The sequence below is a fragment of the Pogona vitticeps genome, chromosome 7 (genome assembly GCF_051106095.1).
Source record: "Pogona vitticeps strain Pit_001003342236 chromosome 7, PviZW2.1, whole genome shotgun sequence".
Lineage (NCBI taxonomy): Eukaryota > Metazoa > Chordata > Lepidosauria > Squamata > Agamidae > Pogona > Pogona vitticeps.
This window is the reverse complement of record NC_135789.1, coordinates 27,304,100-27,323,996: the sequence shown is the minus strand read 5'-3', so window position 1 is coordinate 27,323,996 and position 19,897 is coordinate 27,304,100. Positions and strand designations below refer to the sequence as shown.

Sequence of the window (19,897 nt, the reverse complement as noted above, 5' to 3'; positions counted from 1 at the left end):
CATCGTAAGAGCAAGACTGAAAACACAGAATAAAATGATCCCTTTATAAAATATCCCCTCGGGCAGCTGGTCGTTGAAAGCAATATTAAACAAGCATTGAATATATTAGAATTCATAACAAGAACAGTATGAAAAGCACAAGTAAGACGCAGAATAAAGCCACGGGGAAGCTTTCTCTCCGGCTACCTTGTCTGGCCTGTCCTCGGGGTCTGCCGACAGGGCGTTGAGCGGCTTCGTCAACCGGCTGAGCTCTTGCAGGAGGGGCTGGTGGGGAATGTCCAAAGCCGCGAACTCCTGCAGGAACATTATCTAGGGAGCACACACACAAAGAGGTCCCCCTCGTTTCAATCACAGACGTCACGCAACTCTTCGAGGGGTTGGGGGAGGGACGGGCTTGCCATCGGCTCACTCACCAGCTGACGGGCTACCATGGAGAAGACAGAGTTGCTCAATCTTTCCACGATGGTTTTGCTGTTGTGTTGGGAAAGGAGGGACTCCAGGATCATCCGGACACTCGAGAGGAACTGCTGTACGTCTGGGCAGGGGGAGAGAAAAAACACACACGACGGGTTTGTCTGAGTGATGACTACAGGGGGAATTTTAAGGTACCGCCATGGGGATCCTGAGCAGAATTTCTCCCCCCCCCCCCAAAGTGCTCACTTACGCTTCGTGAGAACTTCTGCCGCCAGCTTCCGGGCAGCAGCATCACTTCCCTTGAGCTGCAGGTAGCACCAAGACAGAAGGCTGCCCTGCACGGACCAGAACAAGGTCGAGAGAACCGGACCGGTATCCTGCTGGGGGGTGCCCGTCATCAACCTCTCACACTGGGGAGACGAAAAAACAAAAGACCCCCCCCAAGCCTTCAGAAATGTGAGATACATTGTTGGAATCAAAAACTCCAGAGGAAGAAAGGAAATCTCAGGCCAGCCGTCTGAATCCACCCCAAACAAGGTTCCAATTTATGCTCTCGACGTCTCCAACCGTCATTTCTGCTTCCCCAGGAGGCCGGTTCAACAGTTTGAGTGACTTTCCCTTATTCTAAGTGACTGAAAGATCTGTTTTCAATCACCTCCTTCTAAGGATCTGTTCTCCACCATCCCATTCTAAGGATCTGTTTTCCATCTTCCCAGAGTGCAAGACACATAAGAATGGGCTAAAAGCTACAGGAAACCAGATTTCAGGTGAATATCAGGAAAAACGTCTTAACTGTTAGAGCAGTACAACAACAGAACCAACGACCTGGGGACTTCCCACTGAGCGCTCCAGTGCTGGAGACATTCCAGAGAAAATCAGACAACCCTCTGTCAGATCTGTGTTGATTTGGATTCCTGCACTGAGCAAGGGGGTTGATGGCCCCATAGGCTCCTTCCAACTCCATGATTCTATAGTTTTATAGAAATCCATTCACCAAGGCTGTTTCTGGCAGAAAGAGCTTTCATGCTAAAAAGCGTTCGTATTTTTTGTCCTGCCCGTTGGTGGAAAAGCAGTCCCTGAAAAAGACTCTCCTGCTGAAAGAGATTCCTGATCCCTCGAACAACAGCGAGGGATCCTTCCTGGAAGAACATAATTCCGGCCACTCTTTTATTGCCATTCTCAAGCCAGTGGCCAGAATCCCGTCTTCAATTTGCACATGAGTAAGGGAAATTTGCACATGAGTAAGGGATGTGCTGGCGCTGCGGGCTAAACCGCAGAAGCCTGTGCTGCAGGGTCAGAAGACCAGCAGTCGTAAGATCGAATCCACGCGACGGAGTGAGCGCCCGTCGCTTGTCCCAGCTCCCGCCAACCTAGCGGTTTGAAAGCAAACAAATGCGAGTAGATAAATAGGGACCACCTCGGTGGGAAGGTAATAGCGTTCCGTGTCTAAGTCGCACTGGCCATGTGACCATGGAAGATTGTCTTCGGACAAACGCTGGCTCTATGGCTTGGAAACGGGGATCAGCACCGACCCCCTAAAGTCGAACACGACTGGACAAAAATTGTCAAGGGGAACCTTTACCTTTTCTTAAGGGAAATTGCCCAAACTGTGGCAGCAAACTGCCTCCCATTTACAACGGGCTCTCTGTAATCTTGGCCATGCACCTCTCTAATTCTAATAATAATTTTAAAACGCCCAACGGGAAGGGGAAAGTTCCCAAGTCAGAGGATTTAAAAACTCAATGGTTAAATGTTATAGGCAAAAACTGAACTACACCAGCCAAAGGTTACTAACCTCGATCGCTAACTGCACAGCTTACAACCTACCTTACATGTCATGAATTTTCTGCTGAAATCTAATCGTTCTGCTGAAATTTAATTTCTCCAGGCAAAGCAACTCACGCTGATCTCCACCTTGGACAATATCCCTATTACATAGTTACACTGGCAGACGAGAAACAGCATTACCTCCAGCAGCAAATTGCTGCTAATTAAAGAGTCCCTGTTCTGATTCATTGGTGTGAGTGCCGGCTGGGTGGCAACTCGTGCAACCAGGAACCCAATCATCGGTGAACCAGACGCAATCTGCCATGGTGAGTTATGCTATTTCTGTTCTCGTGGCATAAAAACGCAACAGGATATTGCCCAGTAAGTGATAAAAGAAACTGGGGCACTTCCTCTGAAACTGGGACTTAGCAGAGCAAAACCGATGGCTATTTGGCACAGAAATCTCACCAGAAACCTACGCAGCAAATAAAGCATAACAGTTCTCCATGAAAAGAAATAGAATTTTTTTTTTTGAAAAGAGCTATCACCTCTTTGTTCATCACCATCAGGAAGGTTTCCATCACAGACAGCACTTGGTTGACGTCAAAATCTGCCAACGTTCCTCTGTCTGGTAGTAACAGAAGCCCGCCTGGATCCTGGTCACTGCCAAAGAAAGGACACGTGTGCCTTATCAACACGGAGCTGCTCTTCAAGTCCACCGGCCCCCAACCATCTGAGAACATCCAGTACCCTAACTTTGCAACATCGCAAGCATTTCCACTGTTTTCAACTGGGGGAACCATCATCTCAGAGGCAACTGGACGACATACTCAAAACTGGCTCATTTTTCTTGCCCGAAAGCTCGAATTTCCAGACACCATTCCACTCATTAGCAGACGCGCGTTAAGAGAATTACAGATAGTTTGGAAATATATATTCATTACGGGACAATCTGTGGCCAGAATCCTATTTCTGTTGTGCCTGAGATCTGCGTAAAGTCTGAGTAACTTGCAGAAGCTAATTGCGGTTAGTTACTGGGGTGCCTGGGCATGTCCAAGGATGAATACATGGTCACATGCCTAATTGCACAATGCAGATGCATCCTGGCATCGCATCAATTAGCTACAATTAGCTGCAACAAATTACGCAAACCTTCCATAAATGCCAATAGGATTCTGGCCAGTACAATCATCATCCTCATCATCTTGGAACTGCAGAGCTGGAAGGGACCTAACGGATCCTTGAGCCCAGTCCTTGCCAACTTCTGGCTCTGTAGCCAGAGACCTTAACCACTGAGCTCTCCAGCCCATTCAGAAGTAGTTTACCCTTTCCGTTCCTCTGGGAACGTGCAGCTTGCTCGAGGCTACGCAGGCTGGCTCTTTCTCTTGGGAGGCCCCAATTAGGGGAATCGGACTCTGGACCACTGGCTCTGCAGCCAAAAACTCAAACCACTGAGAAACCCAGCAGTCCATGAAGCATCTCCTTACCTGAAATACGTGCAGAGGGATTTAAAAGCCAGTTGGACAGAAGGCTTGTGTTCCTGCTCTGTGATGTTCTTCTAAGAAACGGAAAAGATTTGTTTTAAAAAATACCAACTTTTTTTTCCGCAGCAGGACAAACTAAAGAAGCACCTGCTTCATAGACGGGGAGACCCAACATTCCATGACATCTAAACACTCACTCACTCGCTTCCACTTCTCATTTTTATAAGTTTTTTTTTCTTTCTAATGTATTTGTATGAAATGTCTGTTATATTTTGATAAATTTGTTCATTATAATAATTTTTTTAAAATAAAAGACTATAAACACCCACAAGAGGACTTCTAAGGACTCGATCTTAAAGAGAGGCCCAGTTTCTGCCAGGAGCAAAAAAAAAAAAAAAAACCAAAGAATCGCGGCTCTCCTTTCTATGCCCGCTACGTACCAACATTGCAAAAAGCTGCTCCCGCCGGGAGTGTCGGTGGGGGAAAAAGATGGCTGCTCCATTAATGAGCGTGTTATTCACTTCCTGCTTCAAGGTCGTCAGGGAGGTGGACTCACTACTGCTGTCCACCACTGTTCACCAAAGAAAGAAAGAAAGAAAAAAGACAAATAAAGACGTAGAAGAAGCTGAATCCCATTTCCTTTTTCATGTGTCTAAACTAGAGGCTCAGTTGGCCTCACTAAGCCCTATATATTTTAGAGTATATATTGTAATTGTAATTTAATTGTTGCAAGCCACCCAGAGACCTTTGGGTAGAGTGGGCGGCATATAAGTTAAATAAATAAATAAATAAAATAAAATAAAGGGGGCCACTTCAGACAGCTGTCTCCCCCCCCCCCCCCGACTAAGGACTCCTGCATCACAGGTGCTGAGATTTAAAGTGGGGGTGTTTTTGTATTACTTCTTGCTTGTTAGGCACCCCAAGAATCCTTTGGTGGAAAGGCAATAAATGGATCTTCAAAAGAAAAGGCCAAGAAAAGGCAGACCCGTCCGTCCCATTTTGACAAGCAGGACGTCCTCAGGGGTTTAGGTAGAGAGAGGCGTTCACGAGCCCTGCTGTCAAAAACCCTGGACTTTGGACCCTCGACATTCAAAGCAGCTGCCTGACTGCCGGATGACTGCTTTGTCTTATTGTTTATTTTAATTTACAAGACAGAACCTTCAGCTGGCTCAAAATGCAGCCGCCGGACGACTGACTGGGGGGGGCACCTAATGCCACCGCTCCAACAATGGGACTGGCAATCAGTCCGTTTCCGGGCCCAATTCAAAGCCCTATTTTGGCTTGGGTCCAGGCACCTAAATTTCCCCATATGAGCCTTCTTGGCACTTGAGATCCACCCCAGGAGGCCTTTCTCTCGGGCCCACGGCCAGCGCAGGCACGGATGATGAGGACACAGGTGGGCGCCTTCTCTGTGGCAGAACCCAGGCTATGGGATGCTCTCCCTCGGGGGGGGGGGGGAGATCAGGCTGCCCCCCTCCCTTTTTCTCCTTCCTCCAACAGCTGAAGACCCACCTTTTTAAGCAGGTTTTTAACCACCGTGACGGAATCCCTGAAAACTTTTTTTTAAGTTAAGCTAGTTTTTAGCGTTTTACCAGTTTAAAATTATTCAATTGTCTTTCAATTTGTTTTATCATTTAGTTTTTTTTTCTTAACGCACAACTTATTTTGTTTTTAATTCCCTTCTTTTCAGGATTGCAAGCTGCTTGGGGTCGTTTCCCCACCACCACCTTTGTCGGGAGAAAGCCACCCTCTATAAAGCAGAATAAAAAATAAATAGATAAATGTTTACTCATCAATGAAAGCACACCCAGGAGGACCACCATTTAGTGCGCCATCTCAACGCTACCGATACGGTGCCGGGTGGATCTCTTTCAGAGAGCCGGGCGGGCCACGGACAGAACCACGGGTGAAAAGAAGGTGTGTTTTCAGGAGGCAGGGTGAGGGCCAGAGGGGGGGGTGTCACCTTCACACAGATGCTTGTAGAGTTCCCCCGCCGCTTCTATGCTGTCAGGCGTCTTGCTCGGAGCCGCTTCCGAAGTCTTGGTGGTTTTGCCCTCCGAGGCAAGCACCGGGAAGCAGTTCTGGAGGAGACGCAGCAACAGGATCCGTGCATCGACACACTCTTCTCTCGGGCTAAAGGGGTGGGTGGGGGAGAAGCACAAGACTGTGGTCTAGGCATACACAACAGCAAAACGAGCGCTCGTTTAGAGGCAGGTTTTCAAAGGAAAGGCAAGAGACAGGATCCCATCCATCCACTTGCCCGCCCACCCACCCGTCCTAGATGTCACTCCCAGGGACCTACAATTGATGGAGCTGACTGTAGAAATTCCAGAAAAGCTTCAAATCCAGGCCTGAGAAGTCCAAGTACGATCTGTATCGTAGGCCGCTTTCTTTCTTCTGTGCCTAGGGAGACATGGCAAGACGGGGAGCCTCAGGGAGGTTTCCGGACCTGGCGGCTCCTTCCGGGGAGGGCAAGAGACCGGGCAGAGAAGACGGTGGTAGCCGATGGATGGCTCGCTTGCTTTTAAACCCCACTCTAGGGCGGGGGCTCCCACCCATGGGGGCCCCCAAAGGGTCTCTGGATTAAAATCCCCAGAAGAGAGACCTTCCTCCCATTTTCAGGAAGGAGGGCTCAAAGGCGGAAGTCTAGTCTTGGCGGAAGAGGCCACTACCCAACACAAACAGAACAGGCTTCTTCAAGACGGGGTTTATTCTGCATTTTGATTATTGCTAGGCTGCCTTTCTCCTAAACTAGGATCCAAAGTGGCTTACAGTCATGAACGAAACGAAGTTAAAAACCAACTTATAAATGGTTAGAATGTCTGTTTTTAAAAATGCATTAAACAAACATATGAAAACTACTAATCACGGCAAGGTTAAAAAAACCAGTGAAGCACAGACTAAAAGGCTCCCTTTAAAGAGTCAACCAGTTATTTCAAAGAAAGCCGGCCTGAACAGAAAGGTCTTGGCCGGCTTGCAGAAGGAGAGCCAAAAGGGAGTCAGGCTGGTCTCCAGTGGCAGAGAGTTCCAGAGTCTCTGGGAGCCGCCACCGGGAAGGCCCTCTCCTGGGTCCCCACCAAGCATACCTGTGAAGATGGTGAGACTGAGAAGAAGGTCTGAGGATCTTACCACTCAAGCAGGCTCATAAAGTGCTTCAGAATAAAATAATTCACCATATTTTATTAACCAGAATATCCTTTTTTTCCCCATTTTGTGTTGTGGGTTGCAACACACTGCTCACCGGCTGTGCGGTCAAGGAGGCTACCGAGGACTGAGAGTCAACCCCAGAGCACATACCATGTCCTGGGCCACCTGCTGGATGAAGGAGAGCGTCTTGAGGAGCAGCGTCATCCCGCACACGGCATCCCCCTCTGGCTTCCCGCACTCCAGGCAGCTCTGGCTCCTGTCCGGCTCCACCGACGGAGGACGGAGGTACCCGAAAACGCTCAAGCCTTGCACCCCAAGGCGCTCGGCTTTCTCCTGCCTCGTGCACAAGAACTTCACCATCAGGTACTATGGAAGGAGAAGCAGAGAAACACCTCCAAAGGTTTATATGGGAGAAGACGTGGCACCCCTTTCGTCCCAGACTTCACCCTTCTGGGGTCAGCATACTATATTTTCTATGCTTTAATCGGGAGTTAACAAACTGAGAAGAAACCATGGGGCTCTAAAAGGGGAGACACAACACGAGCCGTTAGGAGTGTGATGCTGCAAAATCTGATTGATCAGGATTGACCGGACTGCTTGGGGAAACCTAACCAACACAACCACCATTCAAATTTATGTTCCAACTATATACGTAAAAGAGGAAATTGGACATTTTCGTGCCACAGTTTCAGGACTGGCAGTAAACAATAATGACTTGAAATGATTCCTGTTGGTGAAAGTGTCCAAGCAAGATTGCAGTAAGAGTGTTCAAATTAAGGACTACAAAAGACCTGTATGGCCTTAAGGAGGGCAAGGAATAAACTGAAATGGTTAGGTTTTTTTCAATACTATGGTTCCATGATCAATCAAAAGGGAGCCTGCAAGCGAGAACTCAGAATGGGCCCATAACCGTCTGCAATGGTGGCAGCGGCGACAGCAGAGTGAGAGAGACCAAAAGGTTACCTTAGAAATTCTGCACTGCTGCATTCTGACTTCCACTTCATCCCATTCCTCTTCCAACTCGAACCAACCGACCGGATCCTGCTCTCCCAGCTCATCGCGAGAAAGGTTGCTCCTACACATTGAACACACACACACACACACACAATCTGACGGTGACCAGCAGGTGGAAAGCTTAACTCGAACAAACCCAAGGTCTCCTTAGACCTTTCTCCTTTCCATCAGCGCAACCCTCCACCATGGTGCAGCAATCGGAAGACGACAACATGACTGCATTTGAATAAATGTAGATTGTTGTACATGAAAAAAAAACTATCCCCTGAAAATAAGCCCTAATGTGTTTTTGGAACAAAAATTAATACAGTGGTGCCTCGCACAACGATGTTAATTGTTTCAACAACAAAAAAAACCCTTCTGTGAAAACATCGTTCTGTGAAACACCATTTCCCATAGGAATGCATTGAAAACCGGTTAATCTGTTCCAATTGGAACGGATTGCCGTCCTTGAGCAAAAATCCCCATAGGAAACATCGTTGTGTGAAACAATGTATCCCCCATTCAAATGCATTGAAGCCGACTCAATGCATTTGAATGGCATTCCGATGTCCGTTTTCGCTCCTGTAAAAGTGCCTTAAACTGTTTGAAACCTGTTTTAAATGCTTGGCATCGATAGTCCAGCTTGTGAATTTTTTTCTCTCTCATTGAGAAGCATTGCTTCACCAAAAATTAACAAAGACTCAGAACAACACCAAATTAAGTTTGCATACGTTTCACAAACTGGACTATCAATGCCAAGCATTTAAAACAGGTTTCAAACAGTTTAAGGCACTTTTAAATGAGTGAAAAGAGACATCGTTGTGCGAAAATTCCCCATAGGAAACATCGTTGTGTGAGGCGGCAAATTTTTCAGAAAAAGCCATCGTTGTGTGAATTTATCGTTGTGTGAGGCACTCATTGTGCGAGGCACCACTATAAGATCCTGTCTTATTTTCAGGGAAACACAGTAAATCGCCTGGATGGAAACAGACTTGTAGATACTTTGGAAGTGTGCCTATCTGTGGCTTTGGACTACACTTCCCAGAATTCCCTGGGCACCCTGTGGAATTCTGGGAATTGCAGTCCAAAGGCAGAGGGACATACACCACCCTCCAGATAGGATGCCAAAACCCGTCTTCTAAAGCAGTGGTTCCCAAGCTTGGGTCGCCAGGAATCCTTGGTCTACAATTCCCAGAAGCCTTCACCACTCACTGGGCTGGGCAGTATTTCTGAGAGTTGCCGTCCAGGGGACTCAAGCTTGGGGACCACGGGTCTAAAGGAAGAAAACTCACATTTAGCTTGGTTCAGCACAACATGTATAAATCAGCAAGAATTCTGGGATCAATAAGACCAAACAAGGAAGCACCTTGTGTATTGCTAATAAATAGGGATCATTTAGCTGCTCAAAATGATGTGGCCTGTTAGGCTTCTATAGGCTTCTTGTTTAAAAGCCACATGCTGATTCTTAGACAAAGCGTGGCAGCAACATCATCACCCATGGGCCTTCGAAAGCTCCACCCACCTCCCCATAGTCCCCGCCCACAAAGGCAGGTAGGGTGAAAATGAACAAGATTTCGGCAGAGGGGCCAACGCAACGCATTTCTCTCCGCGTTTACCTGGTCTTCAAGAAATGCCGGAAATCCTCCAGCTTCCACTTGTCGTAGCTCTCAAATCTTTTGAAGTGCTCTTCCGCGTGAAATTTTTCCGAGGGGCAGTTGTAAGCGAACACCAAGCCGCACCGGGCTCCGATAGCTCCCTTCCGTACCTGGCAGGAGAACAAAGCGGTCCTCAGACATGCGCTGGGAGGAAGAAGGCAAAAACGCTTCGTTTCCGGAAAAAGAGTACAAAAGCTGTAACACAGCCAAAGGTACGGACGACGTTCCTGTGGTGCCTTTCAAGCTAGGAAACCTTCCCAGCACGGGCTCTGGATGGCCAGCGCTATCCCTTGGCCGAGATTCCAATTTTCTTTACTCGCATTAAGCCCTCCTCGCCCTGCCCCCCCCAGTTATTCCCTGGGAATATTGTTCCTTCCCATGATTTCAGGAAAAATATCCCAACTGATCCAAGAGCAGCCATTCTTAAAGTAAGGGAGGGAAGAATGTGTGCTGTTCATTCTTGAAATGATGGTTTGTCATCACAACTCGGCTAAAATAGCAGTTATCTGCCATTTCCCTCCCTGAGTTTCTGTGGAGTGCAGCAGCAGGAGAGGGTCTGGATTCCTGAAGGGCTGCTGGCCCTCGTCTCAACCCACAGTTCCTGCCTGATTTAGGAGAACTTGCGTTTTGATTTATTTTCCCTCCTGGAACAGCCTGAAATTTCACGGAAGCACAAGGCATGTAAGCAAATGGACAACGAGTTACACAAACCAGCTGCTCGGATGTTTTGTGTCTCATTTGTTAGTCTGGAGACGAGTTTCCGAAGTCCACGAGGGGCAGAGTCCGTAAACCGACATCCTCGCCTGCCTAAGACTCTCCAGGCTGTTCAAAACCTCTGGCCACTTTCAGACACCCCACCCCCCAGCCCTCGACAAAGCAATCCACCCTTTCGAAAGAAAGGACATCGAATGTTTCGCGAGAGCGTCCAGACCTTGATGCGGATCTGTGTGACCTGCAGAGCTGACTCGGTCCCGCTCGAGAGGATGACACTGGCTCTCCTCTTTCCCGTCTCTGTAAGGAAGCCTTTGAAGAAAACACAGGTCTCATCAGCGTACCCTGAACCTTCTGGAGGCGGGCGTTTCAAACACAGAGCAACCCTGGGAATGAACAGGATCAACTCCTTGCTGGCTTGATTTCCTTCATGAAACCCAGAACAGAGATGGAAATATGGCAATCCTCCCGGTCATTAGTTCCCAGACCCTGGGTCTCCAGGGGTTCTTGGACTACAACTCCCAGAAGCCTTCAGCACGAGCTGTGCTGGCTAGGATTTCTGGGATTTGTAGTCCCAGAACACCTGAGGACCCAAGGCTGGGAAAGCATTGATGCAGAGGAGCGCAATCCCAAAGCCCCTCCTTATGGGTGCTGCGGATTATGGCCCATAAATCTGGCCCTGTGGTTCAGCGTTTCACAATCCAGTTTTGGATATTACACTTCGAGGAGGATGCCAGCGAACTGGAGGGCAAGAAGGATGGTCAGGGGGCTGGAAACCAAGCCCCGTGAGGAAAGATGGAAAGAACTGGGCACGTTTAGCCTGGAGAAAAGAAGACTGAAGGGAGATAGGATAGCCCTTTGCAAAGACTTGAAAGGTAGACCTACAGAGGAGGGGCAGGATCTGTTCTCAATCATTCCAGAGTGCAGGACATGTCATAATTTGAGTCCAACTTAAGCTAAATCTAAGGAAAAACGTCTTTACTGTTGCAGCAGTACAGTCATAGAAGCCATGAACCTTGGGAGGTGGTGAGCGCTCCGACGCTGGAGGCCTTCCAGAGGAAATCAGAAAACCATCTGTCTGCTCTGCTTTGATTTGGGCTCCTGCCTTGAGCAGGGGGTTGGACTTGATGGCCTTAGAAGCCCCCTCCAAACTTCACTATTCTGTGATTCTATATAATCCAGAATTTTAAGGGCAATGTTGGCTCTTTAGAATCTGACCTCTGACCCTTCTAATTCCCACTTGGAGGCTCCAGGCGGATTCCCAGCCACCCTTGGGGAAGACCTGTCTCACACTGCAGCTCTCGAAAATCAACCAGACAGCCCATCGCCACACACTGGTGGGCAGTCTGTAAGACACTTTAGGGCTAGAGCACCCATCTGCATATCCTCCAATTCACACGAATGAAGGAACCACTGGTTTGTGCGATTTGTGACAGTAAAAAAGATTTAATGTATTCACCTGGAGGAAAGGTGGATGGATCCCTTGCGGGAGCAAAACCAAATCCAGGCTTTTACCCCTTTCAGATTACTCTACTGTGGCCTCCAATGGGCGTCACTCCATTTGAGACAGAAATAACACCCGTTTCTGAAGACCGAGAGTCCAAGCCGGTCCTTACCGTCCCCAGTCCAAGGTTCCACAAGGAGATTTTCGGGTCCTGATTTATCTTCCTTTCCTTTGACATCACAGGCCTGCAGGGTCAGCCGCAAGAGAGTTCCTGGGGAAACAGGACAAAAGAGGGGCTGACCCACAGCTGTTCTCTGAGAGCAGAAGCTCACCTACAAATAGGGTTGGAAAACCTACACCTCGGGGTATTTTCCATCCAGGAGGGAAAACGTGACTAACGAAGGATACAGCCGGCTGCTTAAAAGTCCCAAATACTTTTCAAACCTGTATATATTCCCTAAGCCTCAACCTTAAGTGGACTATTACTACCTCCAAGGGGTAGGGAGAGCGATCTTTACCATATTTGTACAGCAAGTTTTGTCTGACGTTGGCCATGGAAGCGATCAGAGAAGCCGCTTTATAAGGGGTCTCCAGATGGCCCGCGATGGCGCTGAGCGAATTCAGCACTTTGGCGATGCTCCCTCTGGCCAGGGAAAAAGCCAGCAAGGTAAGATCGACGTCTGGAGATGCACAACAGCTGAGAAAGAGGAGAGATACTTTAAAATTAAGAATGCTCTAGTTCTTTCTGTTTTAAAAGTTTTTTTTAAAGGTTTATAGACCATCTAGACTGGCAATGTCTTTGCAATGGTTAATAAATATGGGCACGGGGGGTGGGGGAGTAAATTCACAGGTTTTCCAAAAGAAAAAAAATAAATCAGCCAAGATGGCGTCAGAGTGTTAAAATACTGTTATGGTAAGAGGCAGCAATAAGACTTAAAACAAGTCAAAGGAGGGAATGTCTACTAGAGAGTCTCAGTGCTAACAACGAGGACCCCTGGCAGTATTTTATGAGAGGGCCTTGGACAGAGGCGGCAGCTACAGAGAATGCTATTTTCCTCCCAGTCATTTTTTTTTATTAGTGACGGAGAGAAAAATCATCCAGAAATGACCTGGTCAGGAATATATAGGACATTTTTTCAATACTCAGAGGCTTTGGGACAAAATCGATAAAAGCCCAAGGAAGACTCTACTTTATCAACCTTGGAAATAACGTATTCGATTTAACACCTTGATGTTAAACCTGTCGTTTTGATGTTAAAAGGGAGCAATGCATTCAACCCCTTAGAAAATTTCAGAAGTCTTTTTAAAAAATGATTCTTTCAGATTTATCAGGTGCCTTGTCTACCTGTTTAACACGAACATTTGTGTTTTTAACATAAATGCACCATGTTAACACGTCATTTGCAAGCGCTGGAGGAGACACAGAGGAAGTGCATCGTTCCTGCCGCCCCCATTCACCACTCAAGATTTTGTGAACATCAACACTATCTTCCCCTTTTCTAGTTCATTTTGACATGCGACGGAAGGTCTGAAGTACACAGCTGCATTTGGGATTCTGTTCACACTTATTTAGCATCCTCCTGTTTATGTTCTGGCTTCGTTCGGGCGATACCTAGTGATTCCCAGGAGGAAGCTGTCCACTTCTTCCAGAACGCTGGGAGATAAGAAACTGGAGACGTCCGTGGAACCGGGGGACAAGGAGAGGGGAGGCATATGCTGGAGCGCCTTCCTGGAGGACAGGAGGGAGAGAAGGAGCCATTAGAAACCCTCTGAAGTGGATCTCCACAAGGAAGTGGTGCCGAGGCTGAAAATCGAGGAGGTGGTCCCAAAACACCACGCAAGAACCACAGAACCATGGAGCTGGAAGGGGGCCTATGAGGGCCATCAAGCCCGAACCCCCTGCTCAAGGCAGGAATCCAAATCAAAGGGTTAAAGGAAGTGTGTAGGTGAGATAACGCATCAAGTCTGGGCCTGGCTACTCTTACTTTATTGCGTTTTATTGACAATTCCTCATTTTTAGTCGGTCCCGTCTAGGAACCAGTTTTGTACCCCATTTGAGGCAGCCCCCTGCCCCAAGAGCTACTCATGGTTCAAGTGGTTAAACTGCAGTCCTGCAATCAAGACTCTGCTCATGGACCCAAGTTCAATCCCCTCATGGACCCAAGTTCTATCCCAACGGTTTCAGGTAGCCAGCTCCAGGCCGACTCAGCCTTCCATCTTTTGCAAGAAGGTAAACCCATTTCACTGGGCGGGGGGGGGGGGGAATGTGTAGCCGGTGTAACTAAACTGTAAACCGCCCAGAGAGTTCTTTAGGTGCTATAGGGCAGTATATAAGCAGCACAGTTTGCTGCTGCTTCTTCTTTTTTTTTGCTTTTTACGATAAGTTCGTGTCAAACCATAAAGCTGAAATTCAGCAACAACCCCAGCAAACATTTACAATTTTTCGTTGCATGAATTTTACACTCCTAAAGCCCAAGAAGGGGAAAAACATCTGCGGTTCTCCATGTTGCGGTGCAAACAGACTCATGGCAAAGAAGGGGGCTATCCGGAGAACAACAGGGCCAGAGGAGAGAGAGGACACTCACTGAGTATTCTGCAGGATGGCTTGTACGATGGCGGGGTTGGTGTCCATGGACGCCGTGATCAGAGAGGTCAGGAGTGACCAGTACCATATCGCCGAAGCGTCGCAGACGGAGACACCGCCCTTCTTCACCCTTTGGTAGCCCGTGGCCCGGAGGCCGTGGATTCTGGTGTCGCACCCGTCGCTCAGGCAACGCTTGATGTTGATCTGTACGTCTGTCAATGGGAAGCAAACCAGGGTAATTTCTCCCAGCCATTGCCCGGGACGAAAGCTCAACAGCTCAAATAGAAGTTTTAGCTTTACCCAAGAGGGCTTCGGAAAAGCTAAAAGGGAATCCCATTCCACGGGTGAGGAGTGTTCCAAGCCCAAATCGGGGCTATCGAGGGTGGGCTCAAGAGCAACCATAATTGGAGGGCCCCAGGTTCCCCATTTACAGCTTAAGCATCTAGTGTCAATACATACAGAGTTGCAACATATATATATAGAGAGAGATCTTTAAGAAACAGATGTACAGCGGAGCCCATTGCAACTTGGGACAAAACGGAGGGATTGGGTTGACGCCTCGGTCCCTCACCGAGCCGTGAAAAGCATTTGACCCCATCATCCTGTCCTCAAAGGGCAGAGCATCCGTTCCACCAGCTCTCCAAGGCACACCAGAAAGTCGACGATCATCGCCTAACGCCATTCCCCCCCCCCAGACAAGCCTTTTCCAGAAACCGTACCAAACATATGCCAAGCTTCCAATTGGGGCTTCACCCCACGCCATGCGATGACCCCACATTCAAGGTGACAATACAATCCACAAATGGGCAATATATTTAACAGGATCAACGACAACTTCGTAAAATGCACCAATTCTTCACCAAGCCAGATAATAATAATTTTAAAAAAGCTGGGGTGGGGGAAAAACAAAGGAACATCATCTGGGAAACTCAATTCCAAAATTTTCCAGCAAACGGTTACTTCCCCTGAATCCTTTACACGGAAGGCAGAGGAGGACCGGTTTCGAGCCAAGCATCCAAACTAGGACTGTTCTGCTCCTCTGACCTACAACACCTACACACTCAAGGCATCAAAGAACTGGTGGCGAGCTCAGTGGTTGGCGTATCTGGCTGCTGAGCCCAAGGTCGGGAGTTCGATTCCCCCACGGGGCCGCCTTGTCAGGAACTGAAATTGATGGTCCAGAGGGTGCCTTCCAGCTCTGCCGTTCTAAGATCATTATTATTATGAACACATAGCAAGAGGTCAGGAGGCCGTCAATACATGGATGAGAGGGGCACCTGTTTATGGATTGGCTTGCTTCCAGGCTAAAAAAAAAAGGCTGCTTTGTGAGCCGAATGAGACAATGATCGGGCAAGCTTTCCCACAGGCTCCAAACCTGCTTTAAGACAAGTGAAAGCAAGGCAATCCTATCACGTCTCCGGCCACCCGTTTCAGCCCGTTTTAAACTCCTGGGGCTCATCCTAGCTTCGTTCCCAAGTGCAGACAAGCTGAAGGCAACACCCTTGATCTCTACACCCCGGACAAGTATTTCTTAAATGTTCAATTCCCAGACACTTAAAAAAAATCTACAACACGTGTTGGAGGGGTTTCCTGGTGCCGCCCTGAGAGAAGCATTGCTCCGACTGAGCCCTGCATATCCCTTTTAGAGAGAAGTCTGAGTGGCTGAAGCCATTTGGCCATCTGTACGTCTCTAAGGCTTCTTCTGCAATTAGGTGACATTTGGAGATGGCGGAAGACTCCTTAAGACCTCACACATCCCTATCAGGTTACTGATAGGGATTTTTTTTTCGCTTCCTTTTTTAAATTTACAAATTCAGACACTTCTGCATCTCTGGGCGATCCCCTACCCATGGGCAAAGAGGCCATTCGCCCTCTTCCACTTTTAAACTGACAAGCCTTTCATCGCTGAAGTCTGATATTGGCACATGGGCTGGTCCTAGCCAGTGACTGGACCAAAATCCCAAGAAGAGATAAAATTCTGAGAAATGCAACACTTCTTCTCATGCTAGGGTGTCTGTCCAGCTGATACGTTCCACACTGTAATAGAAAATAGCCTTTACCAAGGGACAGCACCCATTCTGAATGAAAACCTATTGCTAACCCATGGTTTCGAGATAGCAACACGCTTCATCACCGCAGGGTGGCCCCCTCTACTGAACAGCCACGTTTCCACTTAAAAGCCAAAGCATGCGGTTTAAAAGCCCTGCCTGCGGCTCTCTCTCTCCCCCTCTCTGTCTCCCAGGGGAGCTCCTGTCTCTTCAAGCTGGGCTTTCGTTAAAGCGCCAACCGCACCTCCTGGCTACTTCCTGCAAAACCACAAGGGGAATGAATCCACTTTCCATGTCCTTTCTTTAGAAAAAAAAATAAAGAAGATTCTTTCCTTTCTACTTGAGTGCATGCAGGAGGCAGCAAAAACAGGCTGCCGGGCCTTTCTCTCAAAGCCCAGCTCTCTGGAAAACAAGAGAGGAAAGATCGATTCTGCTTTAAGTTGGTGCTTTTTGGGCGGGTCGGACAACCTCATCAGACTCTTGTGCAGATAAAGCAGGGAGGGGGAAAGCAACAAAAATCATCTTGGCCTCAGAGGAGGAAAGGAAGGATATTAATGTAGCAGTAGTAGTCATTGTACTAATACTGGCCAGAGAGTGTTTGCACTAATGAGGCAGTATAGTGGTGTCTCGCTTAACGGGCGCTCCGTTTACTGACGAAACCGCACAGTGATGAACTTTTTGCAATCGCAAAAGCAATCGCATTGTGATGTTTCCTATGCAGTTTTTTCGCTTTGCGATGATCGGTTCCCTGTTTCGCTTACCGATCATCGCAAAGAGATGATTTTTTAACAGCTGATCGGCGGTTCCAAAATGGCCACCGGGTAAAAAAAATGGCCACCCGCTGTGTTTTCGCGCTGATTCCTCGCTTTAGAGGCAGCGAAAATGGCTGCCGTATGGAGGATCTTCGCTTTAAGGTCAGTTTTTTGCCCATAGGAATGCATTAAACAGGTTTTAATGTGTTTCTATGGGCTTTTTAAAATCGCATAGCGACAAAATTGCTTAGCAGTGATTTTTGCTGCACGGATTAACGTCGCTATGCGAGGCACCACTGTATATAGGTTGAATTGCAGTAGGAACCTCGTGTGGATCAGTTTCAAGTATTCCCCACCTTCGCAGATGCTGAAAACTGCAGAGAACGCAACCTATACATAGCATGGTCTTTGGTCCCCTCTAGTGGCCAGTTTTGGAAATGACAGGGTGGAAATATATTTCCTTAGCAAATGCTATACTGTGTGTGGTCTCTGGCTCCCTCTAGGGGCCAGTTCTGATAACTCCCCCTTTAGAAACATATATTTCTAGGATTTTTCTTTTAATATTTTTAGTATTTTCAGACTGCAGATAAAGGAATCAGTGGATCCTACTCCCTCAGATAAAGGGGCCCCTGCTGTCATTAATTAATTGATGATGACAACGATGTCACGGGACTTGGGAAGAAAGGGGCCATTGGTAACACAAATAAGAGGGGAGGGGGGAGCCTGGACAGCAAACTAAGCCCATTAATTTCAATTCACTGAGTCAGCCAAAACTCGGCATCCTGCTTTTCCAAAAATTTTCCTCCCCTCCTCTTCCAAAGCCATTTTCTCTCTAGAAAAAGAAGAAACACCAATCGTATTGTTATTGACTCACACATCTGACTAATGTTAGCGTTTTCCAACAATGTCACATATCCAGTAACATTGCTGGGAATGTGAACATCGCGGACCTCCTGGAGATTGCCGACGGTCCTTCCCACCGCGACAGTAACTTGCTGAGGCATGTAGCTCTGGTCGCTGGCGGCCACGGCGATGGAGAGGTGCCTCAAGACGACCTCGGGTTTCATCTTTAAACTGCAAGGCAGAGAAAGGAGACATGAAAGAGATCAGGGCATGGCAGCACTGGGGGGGGGGGGGGAGAAGGGGGATCCTTTGGACTATCTTCCCTAAGAAGGCCTGCGACAGATAATAGACGAAAGCAACGGAAGAAAGCCAGTGAAGGCAGTTCTCAGAAGTGGCTTTCTTATGTCCCAAGGCACGACAAGAAACTCGTTTCCCTTTATCGGTGCTTCTCTTAAAGTGCAAACCACAATACACCATTTAAACTTTGTTTAAATTTTAAGAAAAACATGGCCGTTTCACTTTAAAAAAAAAAAGTAACAACATTTTGTTTATAAGGAGTCACCAAATTTGAAATGGACCATCACAAAATTACTGTTTTCTCCTTTAAAAAAAAATTTTTTTAGCTCCCAGTACCCAACCGACTAGTTTTAAACGAGTTGTGTTTAAACCATCCCTCAACGGATCACCATAACTAGGGGGGGAAAAAACAACTACGTTAACTAGCAAATATAACACGCTTTAGAGGTGATTATACCAGCTATGCTAGTTGTTCTTGTAGAAAAATGGTTTGGAATAGACTGCAGAGTGGATTTGATTCAAATCCTAATTTAAAATTTAAAAACTGGATCATTTTGGATGATTGAAAACTTTAAGAAATCAATTGTTCACTTTTTTGTGATTTAAATCCATTTGATCTTTTAAAATCACCAGTTTGTATTCACCCAGGTACAGAGAGAAGAGCCGTTTTACCGAAATAGGGCTTTATTCATCATAGAACAGACCGGGCAACTCGTCTTACCGTATCCAGTGGGATCGAGCGCTCCCGTCCGACTGCCAGAACGAAAACGTCTCTCCGTCTACCATTTTGTAAATATCGGCGGAATTGGAGGACGTCTCTATGTGAGCGTAGCACTTGGAAACGAACTTGAGTTTCTCTAGCTCCTGGGTGCCACTTAAGTCACTCGGACACTCTGCGAAAGGACAGCCAGGGAAGGGACAAAGAAAGGATGATTAGAAACCGTACGGTCAACCTCCAGACCTCGGCCTTCCTCTCTGTGTAGTCCTGTGCACCTGTTTTTCATGCTTTGGGCAGTATATAATCCCTCTGGTTTGTATACAAAAAGAGAGATATTTTTCAATTCCCTTGCAGCTAATAATGTAGCAGCAATAGAAAAGGCCTATAAACCATAGACCTGCAACCAACTCCTAGTCTGAGCAGAGAGCAGAATTACTAAATCAATGCTATTTACTTACATTTTGACCCACCGGGGATGTCGGCAAGCCTTTGGGTCCAAGGATCAAGCACTGAATCCCTAATAAAAAGAAGCTTCTCCCCCCCACCCCCAGGAAAAAGGGAAATGATTAGAGTCCAGGTTGTTGGGGGGGGGACCACCGAGTAGAGTCACTGGTGCAACTTAAGACCAACTCAACAGGGAGTCCCAAGACTCAAGTTCCCATCCCTGTGACTCACTCACTGAGCAATTAATTGAATGGGCCTCCTGTCTTCAGACCGGCAACTTAGAGGGTACGACTCTGCCAACACCGGCACCCCCTGGGTGCCAAGACAAAACCTGCTTATTCATTAGCGCCTCTGGGGGGGGTTGAGGATCTTGGCCGACACAGGTTTGACTGCAACGGCTTTAATCTTTTAACATTACGCGGTCCCAACTGCTTTAATTTTCAGCTGATTGAAAAAAGATCTTAGGTCTAAACTGTCCTATACGGTTCCGCAACCCACCCTATGATCTTGCGAGACAGGAGGGGGCTACAAATACTGAAAATGATTCACACCCACGGGAACGGGCAATGCGTCGCCGGCAGAGCCCATGCAAT

General features: G+C 47.5%; 1 protein-coding gene across 2 annotated transcripts in view; it reads right to left on the bottom strand.

Moving 5' to 3' along the window:
- Positions 1-19,897, bottom strand: part of ZZEF1 (zinc finger ZZ-type and EF-hand domain containing 1) — a 63,794-nt gene that overhangs the window by 33,014 nt on the left and 10,883 nt on the right. For both annotated transcript variants that reach the window (XM_020812137.3, XM_072978459.2), the window contains exons 4-21: positions 18,864-19,035; positions 17,877-18,076; positions 14,204-14,414; positions 13,231-13,347; positions 12,137-12,315; positions 11,791-11,889; positions 10,395-10,486; positions 9,425-9,573; positions 7,776-7,887; positions 6,963-7,178; positions 5,968-6,068; positions 5,629-5,798; positions 4,106-4,236; positions 3,669-3,739; positions 2,730-2,844; positions 665-824; positions 414-535; positions 187-309 (exon numbers count right to left, since the gene is read on the bottom strand). In XM_020812137.3, coding sequence (XP_020667796.3) covers positions 187-309; positions 414-535; positions 665-824; positions 2,730-2,844; positions 3,669-3,739; positions 4,106-4,236; positions 5,629-5,798; positions 5,968-6,068; positions 6,963-7,178; positions 7,776-7,887; positions 9,425-9,573; positions 10,395-10,486; positions 11,791-11,889; positions 12,137-12,315; positions 13,231-13,347; positions 14,204-14,414; positions 17,877-18,076; positions 18,864-19,035 — 2,540 coding nt within the window. The remainder of the gene's footprint in view (positions 1-186; positions 310-413; positions 536-664; positions 825-2,729; positions 2,845-3,668; positions 3,740-4,105; positions 4,237-5,628; positions 5,799-5,967; positions 6,069-6,962; positions 7,179-7,775; positions 7,888-9,424; positions 9,574-10,394; positions 10,487-11,790; positions 11,890-12,136; positions 12,316-13,230; positions 13,348-14,203; positions 14,415-17,876; positions 18,077-18,863; positions 19,036-19,897) is intronic.